Source organism: Danio rerio, chromosome 10 (genome assembly GCF_049306965.1).
Source record: "Danio rerio strain Tuebingen ecotype United States chromosome 10, GRCz12tu, whole genome shotgun sequence".
Taxonomy (NCBI): Eukaryota; Metazoa; Chordata; class Actinopteri; order Cypriniformes; family Danionidae; genus Danio; species Danio rerio.
In genome coordinates, this window is record NC_133185.1 from 6172007 (window position 1) to 6197362 (window position 25356).

A 25356-nucleotide genomic window follows, 5' to 3' on the forward strand; every position below is an offset into this window, starting at 1 on the left:
TGACGTCTGCTGTCTTCATTAGTTTCAAAAACACAGATTTCTTTACAATTTAAAACGGCATCTTTGGATATTTTTTCTGCTGGAGATACTGTTGTCCTAAAAAAAACAAACAAAAAAAATGTAAATAAAAAAATCGTACACATACCTTAGAAACTGTTTCTACAGAAAATGTTGGCGGTTTTACAACCTTGAATTTTCCAAATCGTGGTATACCTTGAAAACTGTTTAGGAATCGTCCCATGCCTAGTGGACAGCCAGTTTATTTAGATGTATTTATTTTTTACTAAAGAATGACTCTTATGCATTTTTATTATCATTTACCGATACTCACTAAAATGTAATTCAGTGTAACAATTGTTTATATACAAATACAAATGAAGAGTTCAGATGCAAAACCTTCTAAATCCATCAGAGCTCTTTTCTTGTAAATGAGCATTTTCTATCCGGCTTCTATAATTAGGTTCAGAAGTTTAATTTTATAGATAATGAAAAGGTTGGTAGCTGGTAAATAAAATAACACTGTTTTCAAAAATGTCACTTTGGACAATTCTCTGTTTTTTTAAAAGGTAAATTTTAAAAACAGCTAAATCCACATCTGCTTTTTTTTTTGCAAAAACCTCTGAATCCACCTGTTCGGACAAGACAGCATAATTAGTTGAAAAATCTTTAAAGATGCCATTTGAAATTATTTTACTAAACATAAAACACATTACACAAACCACCTAAAATAAAAATAACAAAAATCTGTCAAGTAAATGGCGGTTCATTCCGCTGTGTAAAACCAGGGGAAAAGCTGACATTAATTAAATCTGTTAACAATCTGTTGTCATTTAGATTTAATGTAAGTAGAGCAATATAAACATTGTTAACTAAGCTTCTTAGATTCAAATAATGTAGTGTAAAACATCAATATCTGTGCATTGTCCATTAATATAAACAGTTTATCAGACGTAAAGAGTTTTATACATTACATTTCTTTTTAAAAATAGCTTACATTAGCAAATAAAATACAAGGCCTACATTTTTTCAGTACAATTTTTGAGTGGAGAACGGTAAGCTTTTAAAAGTATTTTCTTTTGCATAATCATATAAACAACCTATACTATAGTCCATAAACATCTTTAATGGAGTTTGAATTTGTTTAGCAAACGAATGTTCAAGATATATTAGTCAAATAAATGTTTATTCAGAATTTTAGAGGCTTGTGATCTCTCTTTCTCTTCAGTAATGCCAGACTGCGTGATTTTAGCCCCGATTTTGGCTCGCCGACAGGTTTTGAGAAATCGCCGACAAATGCCTGAAAGCACAGGCAAATTGGTGCTCGTGCACGTGAGTGACAATCACACAGTATGAACTATCAAAGACGCGATCTGAGAGAATCGCAGATGAGTCGCCGATGCCTGTGAGATATTTGGCGTGCTAAATATCTGGAGCTGTCGGCGATTCAAATCATGCCGTGTGAATTGAGTTTTGACTGAAAATAACATCAGCGATCGCCTACAGCCAATGAGAGAGCAGCATTCACTTGTGTGTGTGTGTGTGTGTATACCTGCTGCAGGCCAGCGGAAGGCTGGGGAGAAGTTAACAGCGCTCTTTTTCGATTTATTTGGACCCACGAAATGGAGGAAAAACTAGTGGAGGTTTGACAGGACTCAGGAGCAACCGTGTCTGTTTGACGTTTCATACAGAAAGAAATTAGTTTATTATCAACGTTGAGGAGAAATGGCTAATTCCCTTTAAACCCAGGTGAGCAAATATGTACATGTTCCACCCCATTAAAGGCTTCTTTCTCATTATGTAGTTAATAACAAAAGATATACGACACGTTTTAGGCTGTGAGACGTAGTTTGGACGAAGTTGTCGGCGATTCTTCCTATAGTAAAGTCATGCAGTGTGAATGTCCCTGTCGCCGATCCATCATGCAGTGTAAACAAAGCAGCGACGAAACGCAAGCCCAGATAGTCATGCAGTGTGAAAACATCTGTGACACGACTACTTTGAAAATCATGCAGTCTGAACTCGGCATAAGAAAGATAATAAGAGAGAAATCTTAATTTAGCTTGCCAACAAAAAAGGCTACACCACAACCATAGCTACACACTACATCAAATCTAGGTCAGCCTCCAAAGTATAAATTATTGAAAGTATGAATACAAAATACATGCGCCACGATTGCATTCTCTTATGTTTAAGAAGACTTGATAAGACTTGACATCATTATCTTTTGACATTTATTGCTAATTTTTAGATATGCAGTGTATACATTTTTGTGGAGGTTAAAAAGAAACGGTTTCACTGTTAGATACAGTGAAATACTGTATGATTTGCATAATCAAATCACATTCATTTGAATAAATTAATTTGTATATTACACATATTAATTCCTATTCAACACATTCATTTGTATTAAGCAGAAATCCAGGTTTATTGTTGGAAAATAGTGCCATTTGTCAAATTATGCCAATTTAGTGGTGAGAATAAGTCTCAAGAAGACTGAATTTGATGTGTCTTTTGAGCCGTGTGTGTTTTTGATAACGTACGGCCCATAAAGATCACACGGCTCCTTGGCAATATGTTAATTTCTAACAGTGTGTGTCAAGAGGATTATTTCAGTGATTAATTCAGCTTACACTGAAAGAGTGTAAGCCCTTTTCTGAAAGCCTTCCAGTTCCTCCCAGTCTGGTTATGTTTTTTTTTTTTTCTCTGCCGCTTATTTATCTTTTTCTGGATCCGTCTCTCCTCCTCATCATAAGGCATCTGCCTTTACCAATATGATATCAGTCACGATTAGCGTGGCAGCATCTGTTTTTCATCGTATCGATTGCGTTGAAATGTCTTGCATGCTGACACTGAACGTAGACATATTGGTGTGATGATGCTCTCAGGATAAACACATGGCACATTGAAAAAGCACTCCACTGATACCGGCCGTAATTCCCAGTGGTTCAGCCCTGGTCAGTTACATCCAGATCAGATCAATGATGTCTCCCAGAAAATAGCTCTTGATTAGTAGTCGTTCAGACTAAAAACCTGTTGAGATATTGGCTGTTTTTGAAGGCTTAGTCGCCTCTATGTCCTATCAGTAGGCCTAAATTCTCATAATGATTAGCCCCCTGTAAAATTGTAATTCATTTTTTAAATATTCCCTAAATGCTGTTTTAAGAGTTCACACTTAGCTGATGATTGATTTATAAAGCTTGTTTGGCATGCTGTTCCGGGAGAGAGCTTTGAGCTCATAAGATCCTCGAGCCTGAGGCTCCCTCCTGTTTGTGAGGTGAGAGGGGTGTTTTAGCTTAGGTAGATCTCGAGAACCCCCCCTGCTGTAGTAATGAACCGATTGTAACTGCTCTTAAAAGATAACATCTTACTAGGATCATGTCTATGGTGCCCATTTGGATTAGTCAATTAACTTAAGTTACATGATTTTGGACGGTAGGAGGAAACTGAGGAACCCAGGGGAAAACCCACATGAGCACTGGGAGAATGTGTAAACTCCACACAGAAACGTCAGCTGGCTTGGTAAGGACTAGAACCAGTGACATTTTTGCTGTGAGGCAACAGTGCTTAACACTGGGCCACCGTGCCACCCATCTAGGAAAGAAGGAGGAGTAGGGTTGGAAGGGGGATTCTTTAAAACGAAGATGGCTGTTACATGGAACTTAGGGTATTTAAAGTGGTTTAGGGATCGTCTGATTGGTGAATCATGAATTGAGTAATGCGGTACGAGCCGAAAGCAAACATAAGCACGGGATCCTCTCGAAATTAGTTTAGAAATAAACTTCACTTATGGAGATCATTTTTTAACACATTTTTATACTGAACACTAGATCAAACTTACCAAACACAAGTTTTTAAAAATGTTTTAACTCCTATAATCTCCAAATCACACCACTTTTTTGCAAAGCTCAGTTCAGAAATGGCAACAAAGTCTGCAGAAAGACCTTTTTCAGGCAGCATTTGTACCTCATAACTGATTTCAGACCAGTTTCTGAGATTTTCAGTAGGTGAGTAAGGGTGGAAGGGGGATTCTTTAAAACGAAGATGGCTGTTATATGGAACTTAGGGTATTTAAAGTGGTTTAGGAATCGTCTGATTGGTGAATCTTGAAGTTTAAAAAATCTGATTTACGTTGAAAAGCCCTGTTAACTTGTGATATTGTAGGCTGTAAAGGTTAAAGGATCCCAGAAAGTTTAAGTAGAAATATTTGTGTTTAGGCGACGCACTGGCGCAGTACGTAGTGCTTTCACCTCACAGCAAGAAGGTCGCTGGTTCGAGCCTTGGCTGGGTTAGTTGGCATTTCTGTGTGGAGTTTGCATGTTCTCCCTGCATTCGCGTGGGTTTCCTCCGGGTGCTCCGGTTTCCCCCACAGTCCAAAGACATGCAGAAAAGGTGTATTGGGTAGGCTAAATTGTCTGTACTGTATGAGTGTGAATGAGTGTGTGTGGATGTTTCCAAGAGATGGGTTGCGACTGGACAGGCATCCGCTACGTAAAAACGTGCTGGATAAGTTAGCGGTTCATTCCGCTGTGGTGACCCCCGATCAGTAAAGGGACTAAGCCGACAAGAAAATGAATGAATGAATGTTTGTGGTAATACATGGAATTTTAATCTTTTTTTTTTTTGTACACTTTCCTAGTGTAATCAAAGGTAGAGAATTGAGGGGGTGGGGGATATCGTGGTGCACCAAAGAAAAATTTTTATTTTGACTCTTTTCTTTTTTTAAACCAAATTTATGATTTCAGAATAATGTCAATAAAGTGAATCCAGTTTGACTTGCGCACTTCTATTAACACATCCTGTCTATACTGTTCATTAATTACATTAGTAGATTAGAGTACTTGGATTTTCATGGCTGTTTTTAATGCGTTAAATATATATGTAATCCTATTTGCTGAAATAATAAAAGAACTCCACTATGGTGTTACCAAGACTTTCAGAAAAATGAAAAAAATTCTGATAACGGTGTCAGCCCCATAGACGCTGCATTAGAAACATCTCATATGAGCGGTAATTCGTTTTTTTGTAATTTAACTCAAAGATGACATAATACATTTATAAAATTTCTTTAACAAAATATAAATTTCCGGGAGATTATCACTCGTTTGCGGGCATCTGGGAGCCTCTATGCATTTGCGGGAGACTCCCAGAACTTCCAGCAGACTTGGGATGTCTGAATATCGTGTTTAACAACCAGGCCCGGATTGGCTAATCGGGAGGACCGGGAGAATTCCCGGTGGGCCGGTCTGTTTTTTGGCCGCGAGGGCCGGTGTCCATAGCAGCTTGCACCCTCAGCAGTCACACTTTTTTCATCTATTTATTTATTTGACCATAGCTTTACTCTTTTTATTCATTATTTTGCAGCAGCGCCGCTCTTTTTATTTATTTTCTCGCAGCCCCGTGAGCAGAATGCAGCCTGCAGGTTAACTAACGTTAATGATGAAGATGTAATGCAACTATAGACCCCAAACAGCGGCACCTTAGTAAATATAAGAATTCGAATAATTAATATTAATGAATAATACACCTGCTCAATGAAAATCAAATGATTCACTACATTAATAAATCTGACATAACTTGATCAGAAATCTAAAAAGGGGAGAAAAAGATTGAGCCATCAAAAGAAAGTAATGCTGTGTCTCAAAGGTCACAAGTCATTACTTATTTTTTATTGCAGCTGTAGTAGCGCCATTGTGGTAAGCACTTTGCGTTTCAACGCCGCGGACCCGTGTTCGAATCTCACCTGAAAAATTATTATAAATTTTTTCTTTTCATTTTTATTGTTAAGACATATAATACTGTTAGGGTTGTTGAACATTTGAATTTCTAAAGCAGCTGTTTTCTTGAAAAAGACGTGATAGTGAAATTAGAAACTGAATTGGAATCAGTCGTGAACTGAGGGGGCCGGTCTGGCTTGAAACTCACAACTAAAGTGAGACGTGATCCAGCAGTACATCCTTGATAAACTGTCCGACATGCACTGCTCACTGGTAATTTTAACAGTGTATAGTGGCAAATAAATCAGAAGTCTTAGCACATTTGCAGAGAAGACCTTTACAAAATAAAGTGGATAGAAGATGTGACGCAGTCTTCGAAGTCAGACTTGCCTTGTCTTCTGTAGACAACATTTTTAAAATCTTTCGGATGCAGCCCTTCAGTGTAATGCCATCACTGAAGTGACAACCCCCGTCACGACGCACTGCCGAGGCCCCTTCACTTCCTGTGTCTCCCTGGGAGCGAGCAGACAGTATTGTTATGGGAATCCTCTTTGATTAGATTATTGTGTGCTCTCTGTTTTCTCTCTCCACCCGTTCCCTCCCCCATCTCCCTCTCTCGCTTCTTCATACATGTATTTTTCATGAATGGTGTTCGGAGTAAAGAGAATTGATCTCACTAATGATTCTGAGTGGAAAATTGTGTGTTATATGATTAAAATGAGGATTTTACGCTCATCTTTTCTCTTCTGTTGTGTTTCCGCAGGTCGTGACAGGAGCCTGATGCTAAATTCGTGATATGCTCTGCCCGGCGTGAGGAGCAAGGAGCCTTTCTCCTCCTCCTCTCCATCCCTCTTGCTGGTGTCACACTGTATCCGGACAGAACTTGGTGTGGAGGCGACTGACACTTTTATGACACATTTTTAAAGAGATTGAGCAAGTGAGACGAGCAGAAGAGAGAGAGAGTCAGAGGAGTTGGAGAACCAGCAGTATTGTCATTGCTTATGGAGGAGGAGGGGCAGGATTGACGTGGAAATCGCATCAGCTTGCTTTCAGTTTTATCATTGATCGCTATTCCGTCCAATCAGAGATGGGCGTCCTGTGCTGCAGCATCCTCGTGCTTGCACTTTTTTTGCAGTGCCATAGTCACAGTATCCAAAACCACATGTACAGGTTCAAGAGGTGAGTCAATTAGTGTCCTTAAGGAAACCGTAATTGGTGGGAATGTTACGCCCCCCAAGCTGTTGTTTAATTCGTGCATTGATCAGATACATGTAGGAAAGGAACAAACATTTAAATTCAGAAGTCCATCTTATACAGTTGAAACCAGAGGTTTACATACAACATAACCATTTTTTTTTAAATGTCTGATAGTAAATCATACTAAACGTTTACAATTTTAGGTCCGTTAGGATTACCTAAATGATTTAAATTTTCTAAACGCCACAATAATGAGAGGATTTTTTTATTTTTTTGAGAATTTTTTTATATTTTACATTTCCTTGGTATTTTTTTAGCTTTGCTTTTAAACTGTATAACTTTGGTCAAATGGTTTGTTCTGTAGACTATCGGGAAAAAAAATAGCTTAAAGTGGCTTATAATTTTGTCCCTAAAATGGTTTTTAAAAAATTAAAAACTGCTTTTATTTAAGTCGAAATAAAACAAATAAGACTTTCTCCAGAAGAAAAAATATTATCAGACATCCTGTGAAAATTTCCTTGCACTGTTTAACATAATTTGGGAAATATTTAAAAAAGAAATAAAAATACAAAGGGTGGCTAATAAAAAACTTTGCAACCATATATTTTTAAATGAAATGTTATATTGTATCTGTTCTAACATGTAAAATGAAATGGTGTTTATTGCTAATTTATAATTTAGTGTGGTATACTTTAGTTGTACCATCAAAGTCCACTAATATTGCTAGGTTATTTGGAAGAAGTTGTCTTACAGTTAATTCTGTTATTTATATAGAAATATATTTCAGTGAACAGTGTGAACCAGGACCAAATGTTTAATTTGTGCCAAAAACAAACAATCAAGAGAATTAAATTACAAGTGTCAACACGTGCCCTTGGGCGAAGCAGTGGCGCAGTAGGTAGTGCTGTTGTCTCACTGCAAAAAGGTTGCTGGGTCGAGGCTCGGCTCATTTGGCGTTTCTGTGTTCACAGTCCAAAGACATGCGGTACAGGTGAATTGGGTTGGCTAAATTGTCCGTAGTGTATGAGTGTGTGGATGTTTCCCAGAGATGGGTTGCTGCTGGAAGGGCATCCGCTGCGTTAAAAACGTGCTGGATAAGTTGGCTGTTCATTCCGCTGTGGCGACCCCGGATTAATAAAGAGACTAAGCCGACAAGAAAATGAATGAATGAATGAACAAGTGCCCTTAGAATATCTTCACATAAAAATATATTTTGTTTGAACTTTTTGCTACTGACACTAGTTTCAAAAAATATATATCTGATTTCAAACCTTACTCAAAACTAGTGCCTTATTGTCAAATGTGCACCCTAGCAATGCATGTTTTCTGAAAGTCTGTTTTTGTTGATACTGTAGGTTTCAGGAAAATTCCTTTACAGACCCCAATGACTGCTCAAGGACCAGACAGCCTTTTGTCATGTCCAGTCCGTACAATTTTTCACTGGATATTCGCCTACCTGGGGTGGTCCCAACAGAGGTAAGAGTTCCCAGTCTGCACTTTTTTTTTAAATGAAGGATCGTTTTTACAAATGCACATTAGTTTTTTTTTTGCGTTACTACTTTAAAATGTAATGCAAAGTAATTCAACCTTTTTTTTTCCTACTAAGCTGGGCATGTTTGTTTGTAATAATATAAACATCTATTTTTGACTAGTGTAATGTATTGTTAGAGCGAAAGTGAAATGATAAGTAAATAAACCTAGGGCTGAAGCAAATGTAAATACACGTCTGCAGTTCAGGAGCTGTTCAAACAAATCTTTCAGCAAAGCTGCCTTCCTGGATTGCATAAAGAACGTTTAACATTTTTAGCAACCCATATTTGCACAATTTTTAACCAGTAAACCATCTATTTTTATGCAAGTGAGCTGAGTAAATGCACGTTCACATTTTAGCTGGAACTACAATAAGTATTATGTTTACACAATGTACAAAACACATGTGCACTTAATCCAGATTTCTATCAAAATGGGCAAAGGAGAGCTAATTAATAATAATAATTAAATAGGAAATCCTATAAAAACGTTACGTATTACTTTACTTGAAAAAAGTAACCTGATTACTTATAGACATGATTACGTTCTAAACATGGTGCATTACTATTCATGATTGCATACAGTTAAAGTCAGAATTATTCGCCCCTCTGTTTATTTTTTTCCCCAATTTCTGTTTAACGGAGAGAAGATTTTTTTTTCAAAACAGTTCTTTTTTTCTTTCTTTTTTCTTTTTTACTTAGTTTTTATAGATTTTTTAGGAACATATAACCAGTGGGAACAAAACAAGCAAATAAAAAATAATACATATATACATAAATATACATATGTATGCATACTTATATAGGCAAATACATACTTTCCACACATGTACACCTATATACATACATGCATAAAAATATTAAATTAACCTTATCAAAATAAATAAGTATAAAATAAGATATAATAAAAGGTTGCCAAACATATTTTCACAATGATAAATAACCTTTAGAAATATGTAAATGTTTAACTATAAATAATTATATTGTCGTTGAGGATAAAACCAGGCATTTACTCCATTTCTTTTCAAAGGTCTCTAATTGTAATCAAAGTGCATGTGTCATTTTTTCCATTTCCTCAACTTCTGCTATAATTTTGAACCATTCATCTTTAGTTGGTGGCTCTTCTTTATACAATTTCCAGGTTATAGCTTTTTACTTGTTGCCAAAAATATCTTAAATAGATATTTATCTTCCTTTTTAAGATTAATAGGAGTATCTCCCAAATAAAGTACTTCAAATGATCTAGGAATATGAAGATCAAAAATATCATTGATGGCGAAGTGCTTTCAACACATTTCTAAACATAATAGTTTTAATAACTTATCTCTAATAACTGATTTATTTTATCTTTGCCATGAAGACAGTAAATAATATTTGACTAGATATTTTTCAAGACACTTCTATACAGCTTAAAGTGACATTTAAAGGCTCAACTAGGTTAATTAGGTTAACTAGGCAGGTTAGGGTAATTAGGCAAGTTATTGTATAATGACAGTTTGTTCTGTAGACTATCAAAAATAAAATAAGCCTAAAGGGGCTAATAATTTTGACCTTAAAATGTTTTTTAAAAAATTTAAAACTGCTTTTATTCTAGCCGAAAAAAAAAAAAAACTTTCTACAGAAGAAAAAACATTATCAGACATACTGTGAAAAGTACCTTGCTCTGTCAAACATTATTTGGGAAATATTAAAAAATAAGAAAAAAATTCAAAGGGGGCTAATAATTCTGACTTCAACTGTAAATCAAAATAAGCATCCGTTTGTAAGCTCACTTTAAATTATAAACACACCCATACCACATGACAGCTATAAGTTAATACTCATAACTCTGATATTTTCTTGGATATGAAAGTTTAATGTGTTATTTTACTAGTTACTAAAAGGTAATCTGATTATGTAACTGCTTTATTTAATTCACAAATTAATGCACAGCTGTTTATATTTGTGCTCGGCATTGAATATATGCTGTTATTTTTTTCACCTTTGAAAGCATCTGTCATAGAAAAGCAACTGTCGTGAATAATTAAAGTGAGCTTCCTCACATAGGACTGCAGTCTTATGAATACTCATGAGGCAAAGATGAGTCATCGATGTACAATAGGTACATTTAGATTTTATATACTTAACGTAGTGCATAAAAGCTTTAAATTAACCGGTTTTCAATTATAGCTGAAATCAGTGGATGTTATTATTGTCTTCTGGACACAAACACTTTTGTTGAAATCTACAAAAAATATAGTTTATGTGTTTAGAAAAGCATTGGAAAGCAAGCATTTTCCCTAAGGGCAGAACTGTAAAAAACCTTTCATTTGTTTGCTCTTCAAAGCCTGTGGATAACTTGACTAACCAGTTGACCAATCACAATACACATCATCTCAAATGTAGTTTTAGTCATCCTGATATCCGGGAGCCAAATCCTGTCATTAGAATTAATTGTTAACGACCTTCCAAAACTGTGCCACAAGGTTTCGTTCCCAAATATTAGTCATGTGAATGCAAGATAACACAACTTTGTTCGTGTGTATCAAGTGCACTGTGAGAAGCAACTTATTTATTATGTAAGAAAAACAGAGCTAATATGGGGTCAAGCACATTCAGGGTGCTTTCACACCTGCCTCATTTAGTTCGATTGAATCGCACTAGAGTTCGTTTTCCCTTTTGGTGCGGTTCGTTTGGGCAGGTGAGAATGCAGCAATCGTACTCGAGCGCACCAATAGCGGACCAAATAAGCGTAACGAGACCTGCTTGAAAAGGTGGTCTTGGTACGCTTTCAAACGAACCCTAGAGCGGTTCGTTTGTGGTGAGAATATGATCCGTACTAAAACAGGTCCAACCGCAAAAAGTACTGCGCGTTTTGGACTAATTCAGCTGCCGTAGGCCGATGCGATGTGCATTATGGGATATGGAGGAAAAATATTTGTTGACAGCGCTTTACCAAAAGAGAGAGAGGGGAAAACATTACCTGATGGCTCGTTGGTAATATTTCCGCAAGATGACCATGTCGCAGTTTAGCTAAATTACTTCACGCCTCCTCCTGAAGTGACGAGCGATGCATTAAAACACTGTTTTCCAGCTCCGGCCGCGCTTCATTCTTGAAATGTATAGCTTGTCTAAAGCAGGCATACAATCAGCCAGCGCAGTCGTCCCTCCAGAGTAAAAACGACATTTTGCGACTGCTGGTTTTGTTTAATTGCGGGAGTTCATTGGCTTTTCCCCGCACGTGAATTCTAACCAATCAATAAGCAGTTTAGGAAACATGTTTAACAACATCTGGCCAATGAGAGATGTGGATTTTGTCAGATGACTGCATTTTGGTTTGTTTCAACTGGTTCGGACCAAAGCCAGCAATGTGGTGCGAAAACGACCCAAAGATGGCAGAAAACGCAACAATGTATCATTTATTGCCCTTGGTCCAGACCAAATGAAGCGAACTACAGATGTGAAAGTGCCCTCAGACTTAAACCTTCTTAATATATTTTCAGAAAAGTTTTATTTGCCAATTCTAAACAGGGAAATCATATTGGCAGCCAATGACTATCAAACGACAACATTGTTCACAGTCAATTTAATAATACTATTTTTGTTTTGAAGGCACACCTGCATGCTATTTAAGACCAATTATTTGGGGCCATGTCACAAGATGTCACTTTGCTCAAAGAAAAAATAAACGGTCGCATTTTAGGATGAAGGAGGATAAAGAATGAGCCTCCTTCAATGGGCCTCTTTCACTTTCTCTCTTTTATCGATAAGGAAATGGTGTTGCACACTCCACTGACATCCATTAGTTTACATATTTAATTTGTGTTTGTTAAGCACAAAGATTTATTTCAAAGCTATTTTTAAATTCAGTTCAATTTCCAGCAAACAGATAAATTAAAAATAATAAGTGTGTCCTAACACATGTGCTATGCTCCATATGGTCTAAAACCTGACAGGTGGACAAATCTAAGCTTGTTTCTAATGAAACGAATATAAAATTGCATATAATAAATAATAATAATAATAATAATAACATTAGACCAAAGCAAGTTGTCATGAATAAACTAAAAAAGCCACCTGAGATGAAGACATGGAGGCAGTGGTTTTTATATTTATAGAAAATAATAATTTTTGTAATATTTGTATCCTTTAATTAATTTTCATGTGTGAAGGCCTGTGCACACCGAGACATTATTTGCTCACGTTTTCCATCAACGTTTAACGCCTCGTGACTAAATATAGGGCAGTGGTGGGCAAACTTTTTAGACCCGAGGTCCACATCAAGTTTTGCAAACTAAGTGAAGGGCCACATATCAAATCCTTAAAAAAAAAAAAAACTTTTATTAATAGTGGCAGTATGCATGGAACATGTAATATCGGACAGGAACATGTCACATTAACACATCTTTTTTTTAATAGTTATTATTGAGTCATATTTACAAGTCGAATTCATTTGCACTGCTATTTATATTTAATTATCAAACATCATAAAACAATAAAATAATCCCTTATAAATAATAATAATAATAATAATAATAATAATGTAATATTTTTAATGGGGAGAATAGAAAAGATATTGTTTGATTAGATAAAAATCTCATATTAACACATTAAAAATTTTTGAATGTTTGAAAAATGCCGACTTAAGTTGTAGACTTTAAAAACAGCAATACTTTCTTGGCATATTAGACCTACAGCTTTCAGTCTGAAATTGGGGAAGAAGTATTTTGTGGTCCATTCTTCCTAAGACACACGACATTCAGAGTCAGTATTTATTTATTTATTTTTAGCCTCACCCATTTCCAGTCAATGAAAGTGTTTAGCGGGCCGCATATGGCCCACGGGCCATAGTTTGCCCACCTCTGATATAGGGCATCAATGTGATTGTGCACACCAACGTGCAAAACAGCATGCGCAAAAGCGTCATTAAAAAAAAATACCTCATGCTCGTTTTTTTGTTTTGACGCGCCACGTCAAAGCCTTCTCCACCAATCAGATCGGCACTGTTGTTCACGTGCACGGAGCTGCTGAAGTTACAGTAAACAGCACTTGGAGGCGCTCAAGCGCAAAACTGTCAATGCGAGCGCACATTGAAGAAGATGCCCAGAGGCGATATGAACGTGGAGCTGCTAATTGCGTTATTTCGCTATCGCTAGAGCTGGAGCTACTGCTTGAACCATCCATAACAACAAGCATGTCAACTTTGCTTCTTCTGTGTTACTAGCAGGTGTCAAAAGCTTAAAGTTATGTAGCACCATCTAACATCAAGGAGAGATTTAGTATATTCTTCTGCTCGATGCCAGTGAAAATCGCTTGGGTTTAAATCCTGAAAAACGTCTTGTAAAACACTGACGATAAACGCAAACGAAAAGCGCCCCGGTGTGTAGGAGCCTTGAAGATATTTGCGTATTGTTGTACATCCTGCATGTTTTAAGCAATGTGTAAGCGAGAAGCACAACTAACGCGCTTTGCGCTGGATCTGCTTTTAGCTGATGTATTGCAGTCTAGTTTAGTTCCTCAAAATAGAAACGCGCCAGCAATGCGCCTTAACACACCGTCTTTCTAGACTGGAACACCCATGAGTCCACAAAGTGGCGCAAATGCATTTGCTATTTAAACAATGTAAAAATGGAAAATTTAATTGGCAGAAAATGGGAAAGGTAGGGTTGTGCTGGTCTGAAAATATCCGCCTTGCGCCTTAAAGATGAGCATTTAGATTGGGGTGTATGATAGGGCCCTGGATGTGCAAATATAAAGCCAACTTTACTAGTTCATTTCAGCAATTCCTATTGTTTTACAAGTTAAATTCAAAACTTTGGATGCATTCATAACGGTTTCACTTATCTTAATTATATTCAGCATTCCAGGTCTGATTTAGTAAACATGATCAGGAATGTGAATATGTGAATCTGAAATATTCTACGAACTTTCTAATATATGCATCTGTGTGTGTGTTTTTCAACAGTCTGATAGCTACTACTGTATGGCTGTTCCTGTCCCAACCTCACGGGAGGCCTATATTGGTGAGTAAAGGTTTTATTAACTGTAGTAAGCACAATTTCTATATAATTTCTATTAAATAGCTCAGTAAACTACTAATTAGCTGCTTATTAACAGTTCGTAAAGTAGTCGTCCGCTTTAGGTATTGTGTAGGATTAGGGTTGTAGAAGGTCATACTTTATACGTTCTAATAAGCAGCTAATATCCTTATAGCAGTGTAACGTACAGTCTGTAGATAAAACTACGTATTGATTTAAAAAAAAAAAAAACGATCTGGGTTCAGTCTAAGAGGACAGTTACGATCACCTGGTGCAAGGAAGTCTGCTCTGAGCATGTCTGGGTGACAATTCAATTACGCCGGTACACTTAGGCCCCGTTTACACTAGTGCGTTTTAGTTTTAAAACGGCGTTTTAGAATGAAAATGATCCGCGTCCACACTCGCGTTTTACCCAGCGTTTCTGAACTGCTCTCCGTCCACACCAAAACGCTGAAAACGCACATCACGTGACCACACACACACTCTCGGGCAAGCGCTGCAGCCAATCTACCCAGATGAGAGCTGTGCTAGTCGGACTTCTCATCAAGCATCTCCCGCTGGATCTAATCTCACTATATTTATTAAACGGGATATTTCATTCATCTTGTTGTCTGTATCTAACGACATATTCCTTGACTTTGGTCACTGGAATCTATTACTTGTTCTCAGGTAACGTGTTTTGGCTGAGCGCAAAGATAAGTTAATGATTAATGTAAGCACGTAGCCTATTCTGTATATTGACTGATCGCTTGCCTTTATTTCCTATAATGTATAAACTTATTTATGTTAAACTTTTATAATGGCCATTATCGATTATTAAAACTGATAATAAGAGAGGGTTTCGTATTTTCACTGAAATAAAAAGGAGGCAGTTGTTATCGGCTCCGTTTTCTTATATATATCTACACAGTGAAGATGACGCTCATATATGCAGCACCACGCCTCAACATTTCTGCTGTCTGTTAAGTTGCTAATATTAAAATGAAAATATGTTGAGAAAGTGAAACAACGTAGCCAGGGTGATGTGAATGAAGTTATAAAGTACACTGTTCCCTTTGAAGATTTACCCGTGTCCTCGGTATAGTCTGTTTTCCATATTAAACTGAAAAGAAGAGACTGTGAACTTACACGAAGAAGATGCAGGACTGAACTGTGTGTGTTAGGCTACTTAATATTGAGGAAAAGCCCCAATCAGAGAGGCGAATGTCTGCAGCCCCGCCTCTGTTTTCAGATGTCTCCGTTTTCCATCATCCACACTGAGACGGAGCAGCAGCGTTTCAGAATGAAAACGGCATCTCCAGCATTTTCGAAACGCTCCGTTTTCGGCGCTCGAGAACTCCGGCGTAGTGTGGACGGATGGCGTAACCGTAGCAAAACTTATGCGTTTTCAAACTAAAACGAATTAGTGTAAACGGGGCCTTAGCAGACTGGCCTGAGTCCCTCTTTCCAAACTTCAAAGGAACATGGCAGATAATGTAAAAGAGAGGCACAAGCCCATTCTTTGCCTCAACCTTCTGCCCACACACACAGACATTCCTCAATATTAAACAAACAAACATTTAGAACCCAAATTTCTTTGTTTTAAGTACACCTAACTTTTAGTTTGTGTAATCCCTCATATAACCTGTACGCCTTGTACTTTTGAGCCTGTTAAAGCATCAATAATGTAAGAAATCCTGAATCATGTTGATATTTTCCTAAAACTTTCGTGTTTGGTATCGATATGTTCCTCCGGCCATTTTACAACACATGATGCGTAGCGCATTATCATAATCACCACGGCTTACATTATTTAATGCTCTGAGTTAATGTCTCATCGCATGCTTCCGGGCGGACCCTTAGTTTGCATATTAGCGGTTCAGAGACAAAGAAAATCTCCCTCTCAAACTTTGCCAGGAGACTATTGGTCAGTCAGTAGAAAAAAGGGTGTAACCAGACCAACAGTTAAAGGGCCATGAAACCCCATCGTTTCAGCAGGGTGTTTTACACCTCTATTTTGGAAAAAGTCAGAAAAGTGGGCGTGTCCAGCTCTGTTTAGGGGGGAGTGTCTGAGGAACTAAAGAGGGATGGTGTGGGATTGTCTAATAGGGCAACCGCTGAGTTTCAGAGTCAAAACACACACACACACACTGGAGAAATTGACTGTGTTTAAATGGACATCTGTAGTCGAATTATTTGCCAAATTATTAAATGGTGGACTTTAACTGCAGTTTGGCTCTTTCATTCAGGGAATTCAGTCATGTCCCTCGCAACAAATGAGATGTTTGATTTGAGGAACTGCTCTAAGCGTGTATTTTTCATGCAATGTTTGATACCGCACGGCAAATGAGAGAAAAAAACCCTCTGCATTTCCCGGAAACTTAGATGCACACAGCAGGTAGCGTCAGAAAGCCGCGTGTGTTATTCCTGTCACAAAATGCGGTGAAAATCCTACAAAAGGTTAAAGTTTGGTTGTGGTGCTAGCATGTTTACACTCAATAGTTAGTTCGATACGAACAAACTGAATAAACAAAGAGTAATGGTCGCTCACTTACCAGACAGGACAATCACCAGCAACTAGAGCCACGTCTTTATTAAGAGGAGACTACAAGCGAATCCGGATCTCAGCGTTTGCAGATAACAACAGCTCTCAGGTAAACAATGTTCCTCCTTAGACACGTTAGTTATTGTTGTCGAGCGTCGCGTACACTGTTAATCCACACGTGAGTCTGAGCTCTCACAGAGAGAAAATGAAAACAAAACTTAACTGCAGCAAACTATAAAAGCTTCACGCTTGTTTTGCCAATACAACGTGGCGTGTCTGTCGTCTAATCACTGTGACAGTAATGAATATTAATGAAGTTGCACAATAGATCGCGCTGATTGGTTTGAACCAAGCCTTACTCATGCATTAATGCAGCACACTCTGAGACGTAATAAGACACGCTCTGGCACAGACGTCCAGTCTGCACGCTGGAATACAACGCTATTATGTCATGACCGTGACGCAGCTTCAAAAAATCGTTTCAAACCGGAAGTACGAATTTGCTCGAAATAACGCGAAAACAACCAATTTACACTTTTTAGTGAAATATAGGTGTCCTAATAGTGTTTTTAGCAGTGTGGGACAAATATACGACTGTCAACAGCTCAAAATATGTGTTTTGGTGTTTCGTGACCCTTTAAAACCCAAACTACGCCCAAAGCTCAGGGCAGAACGGCCCGGAAAAACTCTCTCCCCTTTGAGGCGGCAAAACGGAAGGTAATAAGCCAGTAGTAAATTGTTGAATTGTTTCTTAACTTTAAATCTTTAAAAGAAGCTTTATTAAATAAATTAAACCTAAACATGAGGGTCACAAAAGAAAGTATCTACAAATAAACAGGATCAAAAAACAACAAAGAAAAAAACCCTCATAAATGTACATTAAATTATTTATTTATTTTTTTTAAATGAGTGCTTGTTCTGTACTGTTTGGACAGGGAGGCTTCGTCGCCCTGAATTTGTTAACTGTGATCCTGGTGATGAAATGAATGTTTAATCTGACCAGGCTTTAAATATATAATCTCGTCAGGCCAGTCTCTCCTGTTTAATTTTCATTTACTCAAAGCATCATAGTATAAACTCTCCATCCTGCTGTGTGCTTAAGCAGATATTTACATAAGTCATCTAGGCCAGTGAATCCCTGTAATATTGAAACTTGAGCATCAGTGGCCGAGGGTCAACGGCAGGCTGTTTGTTGTTGTTATTCTCTGCCAATAAAAATCTTTATTCATACAGCGGATTATTGGTTGCAGCTGGTGGAGATCATTCATTCTGCTTTTAGAGATGATCTGATTCCCTTTTTTATATTCTTTTCTTTACAACATGCTAAAGTGTATGAAATGCTAAACAACATGCTAAAGTGTATGAAATGTGCTATATAAATAAACTTGCCTTGCCTTGCCTAAAGTGTCTCTATTATCCTAGTTTAGAGGTTTATTATATTGATCCTAGACCACAGAACCAGCGATAAGGAAGTTTTAGAAATCTGAGATTTATACATCATCTGAAAGCAGAATAAATAAGATTTCCACTGATGTATGTACCCTATTACCTACCCTATTAACTTACTGTAACTGCATAATGGCTGTGTCCAAATGACTTGCTTTGAATTTGTACATTTCTGCAAGTGTGTATTGTGTTACACTGCAGTGATGTTTGGAGAAAACACACACTGGTTTGCAAAATAACAGGCCCACCCACACTTATGCATGTATCTGAGAGATACATTATGTTTGTCTTGCTACTGCCATCAATCAAGCATCCCATCTATTATTCATAGCTATAACAGACGGAGATAGAGGCCTTGTCTGTAGATTTCTATCATTTCAGTGTGGGCAGCATATTAATGCTCACAAAAGCAAACAGCATTCACCCTTTCAGACCCTTTACAGATGTTTCATGCAAAGCTGCACTGTAAACGATTATTTGAAGCTGTAATTGAGATCACTAAAAACAACTGTTCGAAATTTTATCGTAAATTTTACTTGCTAATTTTCAATCATATGCGTAAATTACTGTGCAGAATCTTTTCCAGAGGCCCAGATATACACATATACACCTCATCACATCAGAAACATTGATTTATTCATTTTCTTTTCGGCTTAGTCCCTTTATTAATCTGGGGTCGCCACTGCGGAATGAACTGCCAGCTTATCCAGCACATGTTTTAGGCAGCAGATGCCCTTCCAGCTGCAACCCATTACTGGGAAACATCCATACACACTCATTCACACACATACAATACGGACAATTAAGCTTACCTAATTGACCTATAGTGCATACCAGGGCTCAAACCAGCGACCTTTTTGTTGTGAGTCGACAGCGCTACTCAATGCAACACCGCGCCGCTCATCAGATACATGTGAATTTAGTAATATGTTATATATGGGCTGCACGGTGGCAAAGTGGGTAGCATGTTCGCCACTCAGCAAGAAGGTCGCTGGTTCGAACCTCGACTGGGTCAGATTCACTATTTGTATAGATTATATACATTTCAGTAAAAATATAGACTAATCTTGTCAGAGACAAATGCAGAGGACACAAACACTGTTGCTTTAAACAATTCTTTCTAATTAAAGCTTGTATCAGAGCTACAGCAAGAATTTGTCAGTGGTGGCTCTTTAGAGAGTGCGAAGCAATGACAGATGCCACACCAACTCATGAGGGCATTGAAATGAATGGCCCTTTGTATAGCACTTTATACAATAGATTCCTTTAAAATCAGAAGTTTAAAAGTACTAAATTAAATAAATATTGCTACTTTTAGTTAGAATTGTACGATTTTAGTATGAAGAAGCTCTCCAGTGTGCTCTTGTTTTTAATTGTTCATAAACTTCTTGAACCAAACAAGTGAACTAGCCTAGATTTCCTTGTCAAAGAACACACCATCACCTAGAATTTACATAATCAACTATTTTTTGCTAAATTTGTTTCCATTTTCTTGCCTAAGCGAACTTTTTCCGGAAACATAGTAATATAAAATAAACAATGATCGTTATTGTGTCCTTATTTCGATCACGTTTGTTGTTCCTCAATTTTGCTCGATAAATAATTTATTTTGAGTTTAAATAACTTTACACTTTTCTGCCAGTTTAGCTTCCGTAAATGATCAGAGAATATTCCATCTTAATGTAAAGCAAATCTTTTCAAAGTTCTAAAAAAGAAAGTGAATTAGGTGCGTTTCCATCAAGTGTTTAGAGCAGCTGACTGTAGTATTGGTAACCTGGCAACCAACAGGAAGCAAGGCAAGCATAATGGAGACAGCTATTAGTTAGTGGGTGTGCTGTTCACTAAGTCAAAGTTTATACAGCAAATGAGTTTCCATCTTCCATTTTTCACATTAACCTTATTTAGCATTAAAAAAATTAAGAGATTTTTTATTATTACTTTCACATTTTTGGTGTTTCCATCATTCGTTTGTCATGTGATACATTAAAATAGAATATTTATGGTGAAACCTAGATATTGTTCGTTTGCAGAAAAGCTATGACATTGCAATCATTACAATTTATCAAGAAATTTCAGATCGTCATTAAAGATGTTCATCCTACCATCACCGTATTCTCTATAAGATTACCAAGTTTACCTTAAAATCATCTCTTCTCTTCTCAGTGGACTTTGTTCCCCATGCCAGTATGGACACAGCCCACCACATGATTTTATATGGCTGCAAAACCCCTTATGCTACTCAAGGATACTGGTGAGTTCCCTCTGATACTTTTATAAGCATTTTCATTTGCAGACAAAACTAAAGTGCCGCTTTACAAGCACTGTCAATTCAAGACAACATTTGTTATGTTGATTTACCTTATTCTAATATTTTAAAGTAATCAAGTTTCAGTGCATCCCACTCCTCTTGCCACTTATTTAAAATGTAAACGTTGATAAAAGGTCTCATTTCTGAAGTAGAAATTTGTTCACCACTTGCTTCAATGCGTCCTTAGCAGCTGCATCAGCCCGCTCATTTACTAAAAGCCTAACATGTCAGGGAACCCAGCAAAAAAATGATGTGATAAAACTGGTTTCGTAGATGGTAAACTTAAGTTAAATATTAACAATCCAAGAATGACACTTGGAGGCATGATTTGGAGTCTGTAAAAATGACAGAGACTGTAAGAAAGATGTTGAAATTCAGCTTCGAATCATGGAAATAATTACATTTTTAAAAATATTTTTAAACAGAAAAGCATTATTTCAAAACTGTGTTAACATTTCACATTATTACAATATTTACAGTATTTTGGATTGAATAAATGCATCCTAGGAACGCATTAAAAACATTTAAAGGGCACATAGTTTACCCCTTTTTTATGAATTAATATTATTATTATGGTTTTTCTGAGAGTGCCAGTTTAGGTTCAGTTCAAAACACAGTTCAGATCTTTTTACTATAATGTGTTCAAAAGTGTTATGTTAGGGTGTGTACACAGCTCGCTGTTTTAGGGGTGTGTTGATTCACATGGAAAATTAGTTTCAAATTCCTGCCCAACGTAACAAGGGGGCGGAGCCAAGAGCTCCCCCGCTCTGTGTTTGGCAACAGACAGGCAGACAGAGAGAAGCAACATGAGAGGATCAGCATTCAGCCGTACAATTACGACTCGGACACAGATCAAGCAGAAAGTACACAAACATTTGTGTCTTTGTATAATTTTACAGTCGACTGTGTGCTAGTTTAAAGTTCCGAGTTTGTACACCGAGACACATAACCACGCACACTGGATTAACTTTGACGGATGAACTGGATGACCCGCTCAGAGCCGCGACACGGCACTCCAGACACAGACCACAGACATTTGCATGTTCAGATGGCGCTCTGTGGCGCGGCAGAAATATGAAGTGTCCTGAATCCTGGCTGGTTTAAGATGGACGCAATTAAAAAATGTACACTAGTTTGCAAACCTACCTACAAACAAACTAAGTTACAAACAATAATTCCGATTACAGCGATCATGTGGTGAAAGCTGATCTTGTGTTGAGCCCAATGAGCCTTGCATCTAAAAATAGAGCAAGGGTGTTCCTTTGGTGATATCACTTTGACTCGCTCGCTGAAAATGGTGGATGAGAAACGACAAACTGAGGATATGGTGACGTGCGCCTGTCAATCAATATTGGTGGGTGGGGGGACCGCACTTCTACGTCAAGTTGCGGTCGATCTAAAAACTGCTACAATTAGTCCACCGTTTTTATGTTGTTAAATTTAAAAAAAAAAGGACTGTGTGCGTTTATATCACCCCAATCGGATGGTCTATACACTATACCTACACACATGTCTGTCCAAACAGCTTGAAAAGTAGATTTTTCACCATGGGTGCCCTTTAACAAATCAACTAAACCTGGTATTTTTATGTTTTTTGCTGTTTAAATGATAGGGGTGTCAAAATTAATCGTTTCTTCGGTGCACTGCGATGCAGACGCGGACAATTCGGTATCGGTTCAGTAATAATCATAACCGGTTATTACTGACGTCATTTACCTCATATGCGCTCTGTTGCGAGGGAGGTGTTTGCGAGTATTTACAGCGCTTTATCTACTTAAAACTCATAAACTGTGCACAATTTCACTGTGTGTGTTTGCTGGATCAGTCTTTCACTGACATATACAACAATAGCCCCTATTTCACTGAGATCGACAGAATGAATGTAGCCTACTCCTTTTCTCTCTCTCTCTCTCTCTCTCTCTCGCTCTCTCTCTCTCTCTTTCTCACACACACAGTGGCCCATTTGACCTGCTGGCGTGGTTTTTCTTCTCTTCTCGGTTGTTTTACAGCGTTACTTTTGCATACAGAAATGAGCGCGTGTCTGCAGAGTTTTCTCCACCGTGTCTATCATACATCAGCTGTGAGATCGCCGCTGCCACCTGCCGCTGATCAGTATCACTCATCTATGAAGAACACAGCGCGCAAGAGCCAATCGCAACTGTTTTTGTTTTGAGGGTGTGACCAATCAAAGGGGTGTAAGAGAACTAGACAAGAATCAGAAATTGAACCGAATCGATGGCATGATAATCGTAACCGAACCGAACCGTGAGACTAGTGTAGGTTCACAGCTCTATTAAATGACATAAACAATTGCACAAATTGTATTTTCAGCTGTAACGGACAAAGTGGTTCATTGTTCAGCGTTAAACATTACTCCTATCACTGTTTTATGCGTCAGCCATTAATAAACTCATGTTGGGTTTGCTGAAGATTGCGCACACTGTGACCTTGCGACACACTGAAACATTGATCTCTGTTTGCTTTAACTGAGAGTGAGTTTCAGCTGAGATTACAGAACCTGTTTTTCCAATCCAATTACAAATGGGTGTGAGACGGTAGGAGCGTTCGGGAAAAAAGAACATCTTATTTTTGCACTGCTACTACTTAATAGAGAGTTTGTAGTACTTCTTGCATTACTACTACTACAAGAAACAACAGTTTTCAGTCTCATACATCTCATGTGAAGCATACATATATTACTATTTTACCGTTTTTGCTGTTAACACAAAGTAAGTTTACAAAGATAATGTTTTCAATGTAGTAGTCATACAATTTAAAATCATCTTCTTCTTCTTCTTCTTCTTCTTCTTCTTCTTCTTCTTCTTCTTCTTCTTCTTTGGCCTTAGGCCCGTATGGTTGCGTAACAACTTTTTTTACACGTTCCGGTCGGCCTGTCGTCTGGGCCTGTCACCCTCATACACTCATACACTCACACACTACGGACAATTTAGCCTACCCAATTCACCTGCAGCATGTCTTTGGACTGTGGGGGAAACTGGAGCACCCGGAGGAAACCCACGCGAATGCAGGGAGAACATGCAAACTCCTCACAGAAATGCCAACTGAGCCAAGGTTCGAACCAGCAACCCAGCTGGTTCTTGCTGTGGGGCGACAGCACTACCTACTGCGCCACTGCTTCGCCCCACAATTTGAAATATAAGTTGTGCAAATGGGTCAGGAACAGTTTACCCAAAAATAAAAATTCGGTCATCATTAAGGCCCAATCCCAGTTTTAGCCCTTATCCCTTACCCTTACCCTCTGTTTTGTGCATACCCGTGAAAGGGCATGGCTGTCCCAATTCTCTTTAGCTTGAAGGCATAGGGCTATGGGGAAGGAAACCCACGCGAACGTAGGGAGAACATGCAAACTCCACACAGAGCCGAGCCGAGGTTCGAACCAGCGACCTTCTTGCTGTGAGGCGACAGCACTACCTACTGCGCCACTGCGTCGCCGGAAATTAGAACTGAATTTAGAAATAGTTTTGAACAAATCTGTGTGCTTAACAAACAAAATGAATTTTGTAAGCTAAAGGATGTCTTATTCAGTCGAGTGTACAAAACCATTTCCTTATCTACGAAAGAGAGAAAGAGAAAGTAATGGCCGAATGGACAAGGCTCATTTTTTATCCTTGTGCTAGATGGTCTGTTAAACTGTTTTCTGTCTGTTAGACTGAAGCATTCAGTTTTTCCTCTTACAAGTCTTCTCTGTAAATAGCAAATGTGCCATGGCACGATGCAACTGACTCTTATAAGGAATGGGAGATGAGACTCTGATTGGTTTATTCTCAAAACACACCCAGAACTCATTAAGAGAATAAGCTCAACACTGTTAGACCATGCGCCACGGCGCAGAGCGTATTTTTTTCATCCTTGAAATAGCTAAAGTGGTTTTAGACATGCCCTTAATGCTTTTGCGCCCTGCGCTTTAGACTTTGTGCCTAGATCATTAAAATAGAGCCCTTAAAGTCCATTTGTACCAGACGGTGCGACAGTTTTTTTCTTCTTTATATTGTGATGTAAATTATTAAGTGAGAAAACTGTGTGCGTGGCTTGTTTTGTCCACTGATTGGATGTAGTAAAGTAGGCATTTCATTCAGACAGATTTGTGAAATTGGTTTTAGAAGAGTTACTACAGCCTATCAGACACCTCCTCCTCACCATTTCTGTTTGCTGTCAAAACTAATAGTTGGAGGGGCGTGGTTAAGTATGTAAGCCACACCCCAATACCTCAAAATAACCAAATCTGAGAATTTAACTGAAAAAAACAAGAAGTGCATTTTCATATTTTAATCTTAGATTGCAAGAGCAAACTATTTCTTTTTCTAAATAACATCCACAGTTGAATTTTTCACCACAAAACTGGCAGTGTGAGCTAAAAAAATGCTTAGTTTTGATTTCATTTGTATTTTGCAAATGCCTTTTTTTTGTAGATGCCTTTTTAAAAATAACCTAACTCCCAAATGATCTATGTGTCACAACTGCAGCTTCCCCATAGAAAGAGAGCAAAAATTAATAAACCTGCCAGTTGCCACGGCAACCGTTTGCACCTTGACAACGGTATCTGAGATGACCTAAAGAGAAAGGGAGTGGCTCTCATTCTTGTTCTCTCTCCATGGGCTTG

General features: G+C 37.9%; 1 protein-coding gene across 4 annotated transcripts in view; it reads left to right on the forward strand.

Moving 5' to 3' along the window:
* The window catches only part of pam (peptidylglycine alpha-amidating monooxygenase), a 97858-nt gene that overhangs the window by 6571 nt on the left and 65931 nt on the right, over positions 1–25356 (forward strand). For all 4 annotated transcript variants that reach the window (XM_694344.6, XM_068223889.1, XM_005155504.5 and 1 more), the window contains exons 2-5: positions 6478–6893; positions 8267–8387; positions 14385–14442; positions 20591–20678. In XM_694344.6, the coding sequence (XP_699436.4) occupies positions 6802–6893; positions 8267–8387; positions 14385–14442; positions 20591–20678 (359 nt within the window). In that variant the 5' untranslated portion in view covers positions 6478–6801. The remainder of the gene's footprint in view (positions 1–6477; positions 6894–8266; positions 8388–14384; positions 14443–20590; positions 20679–25356) is intronic.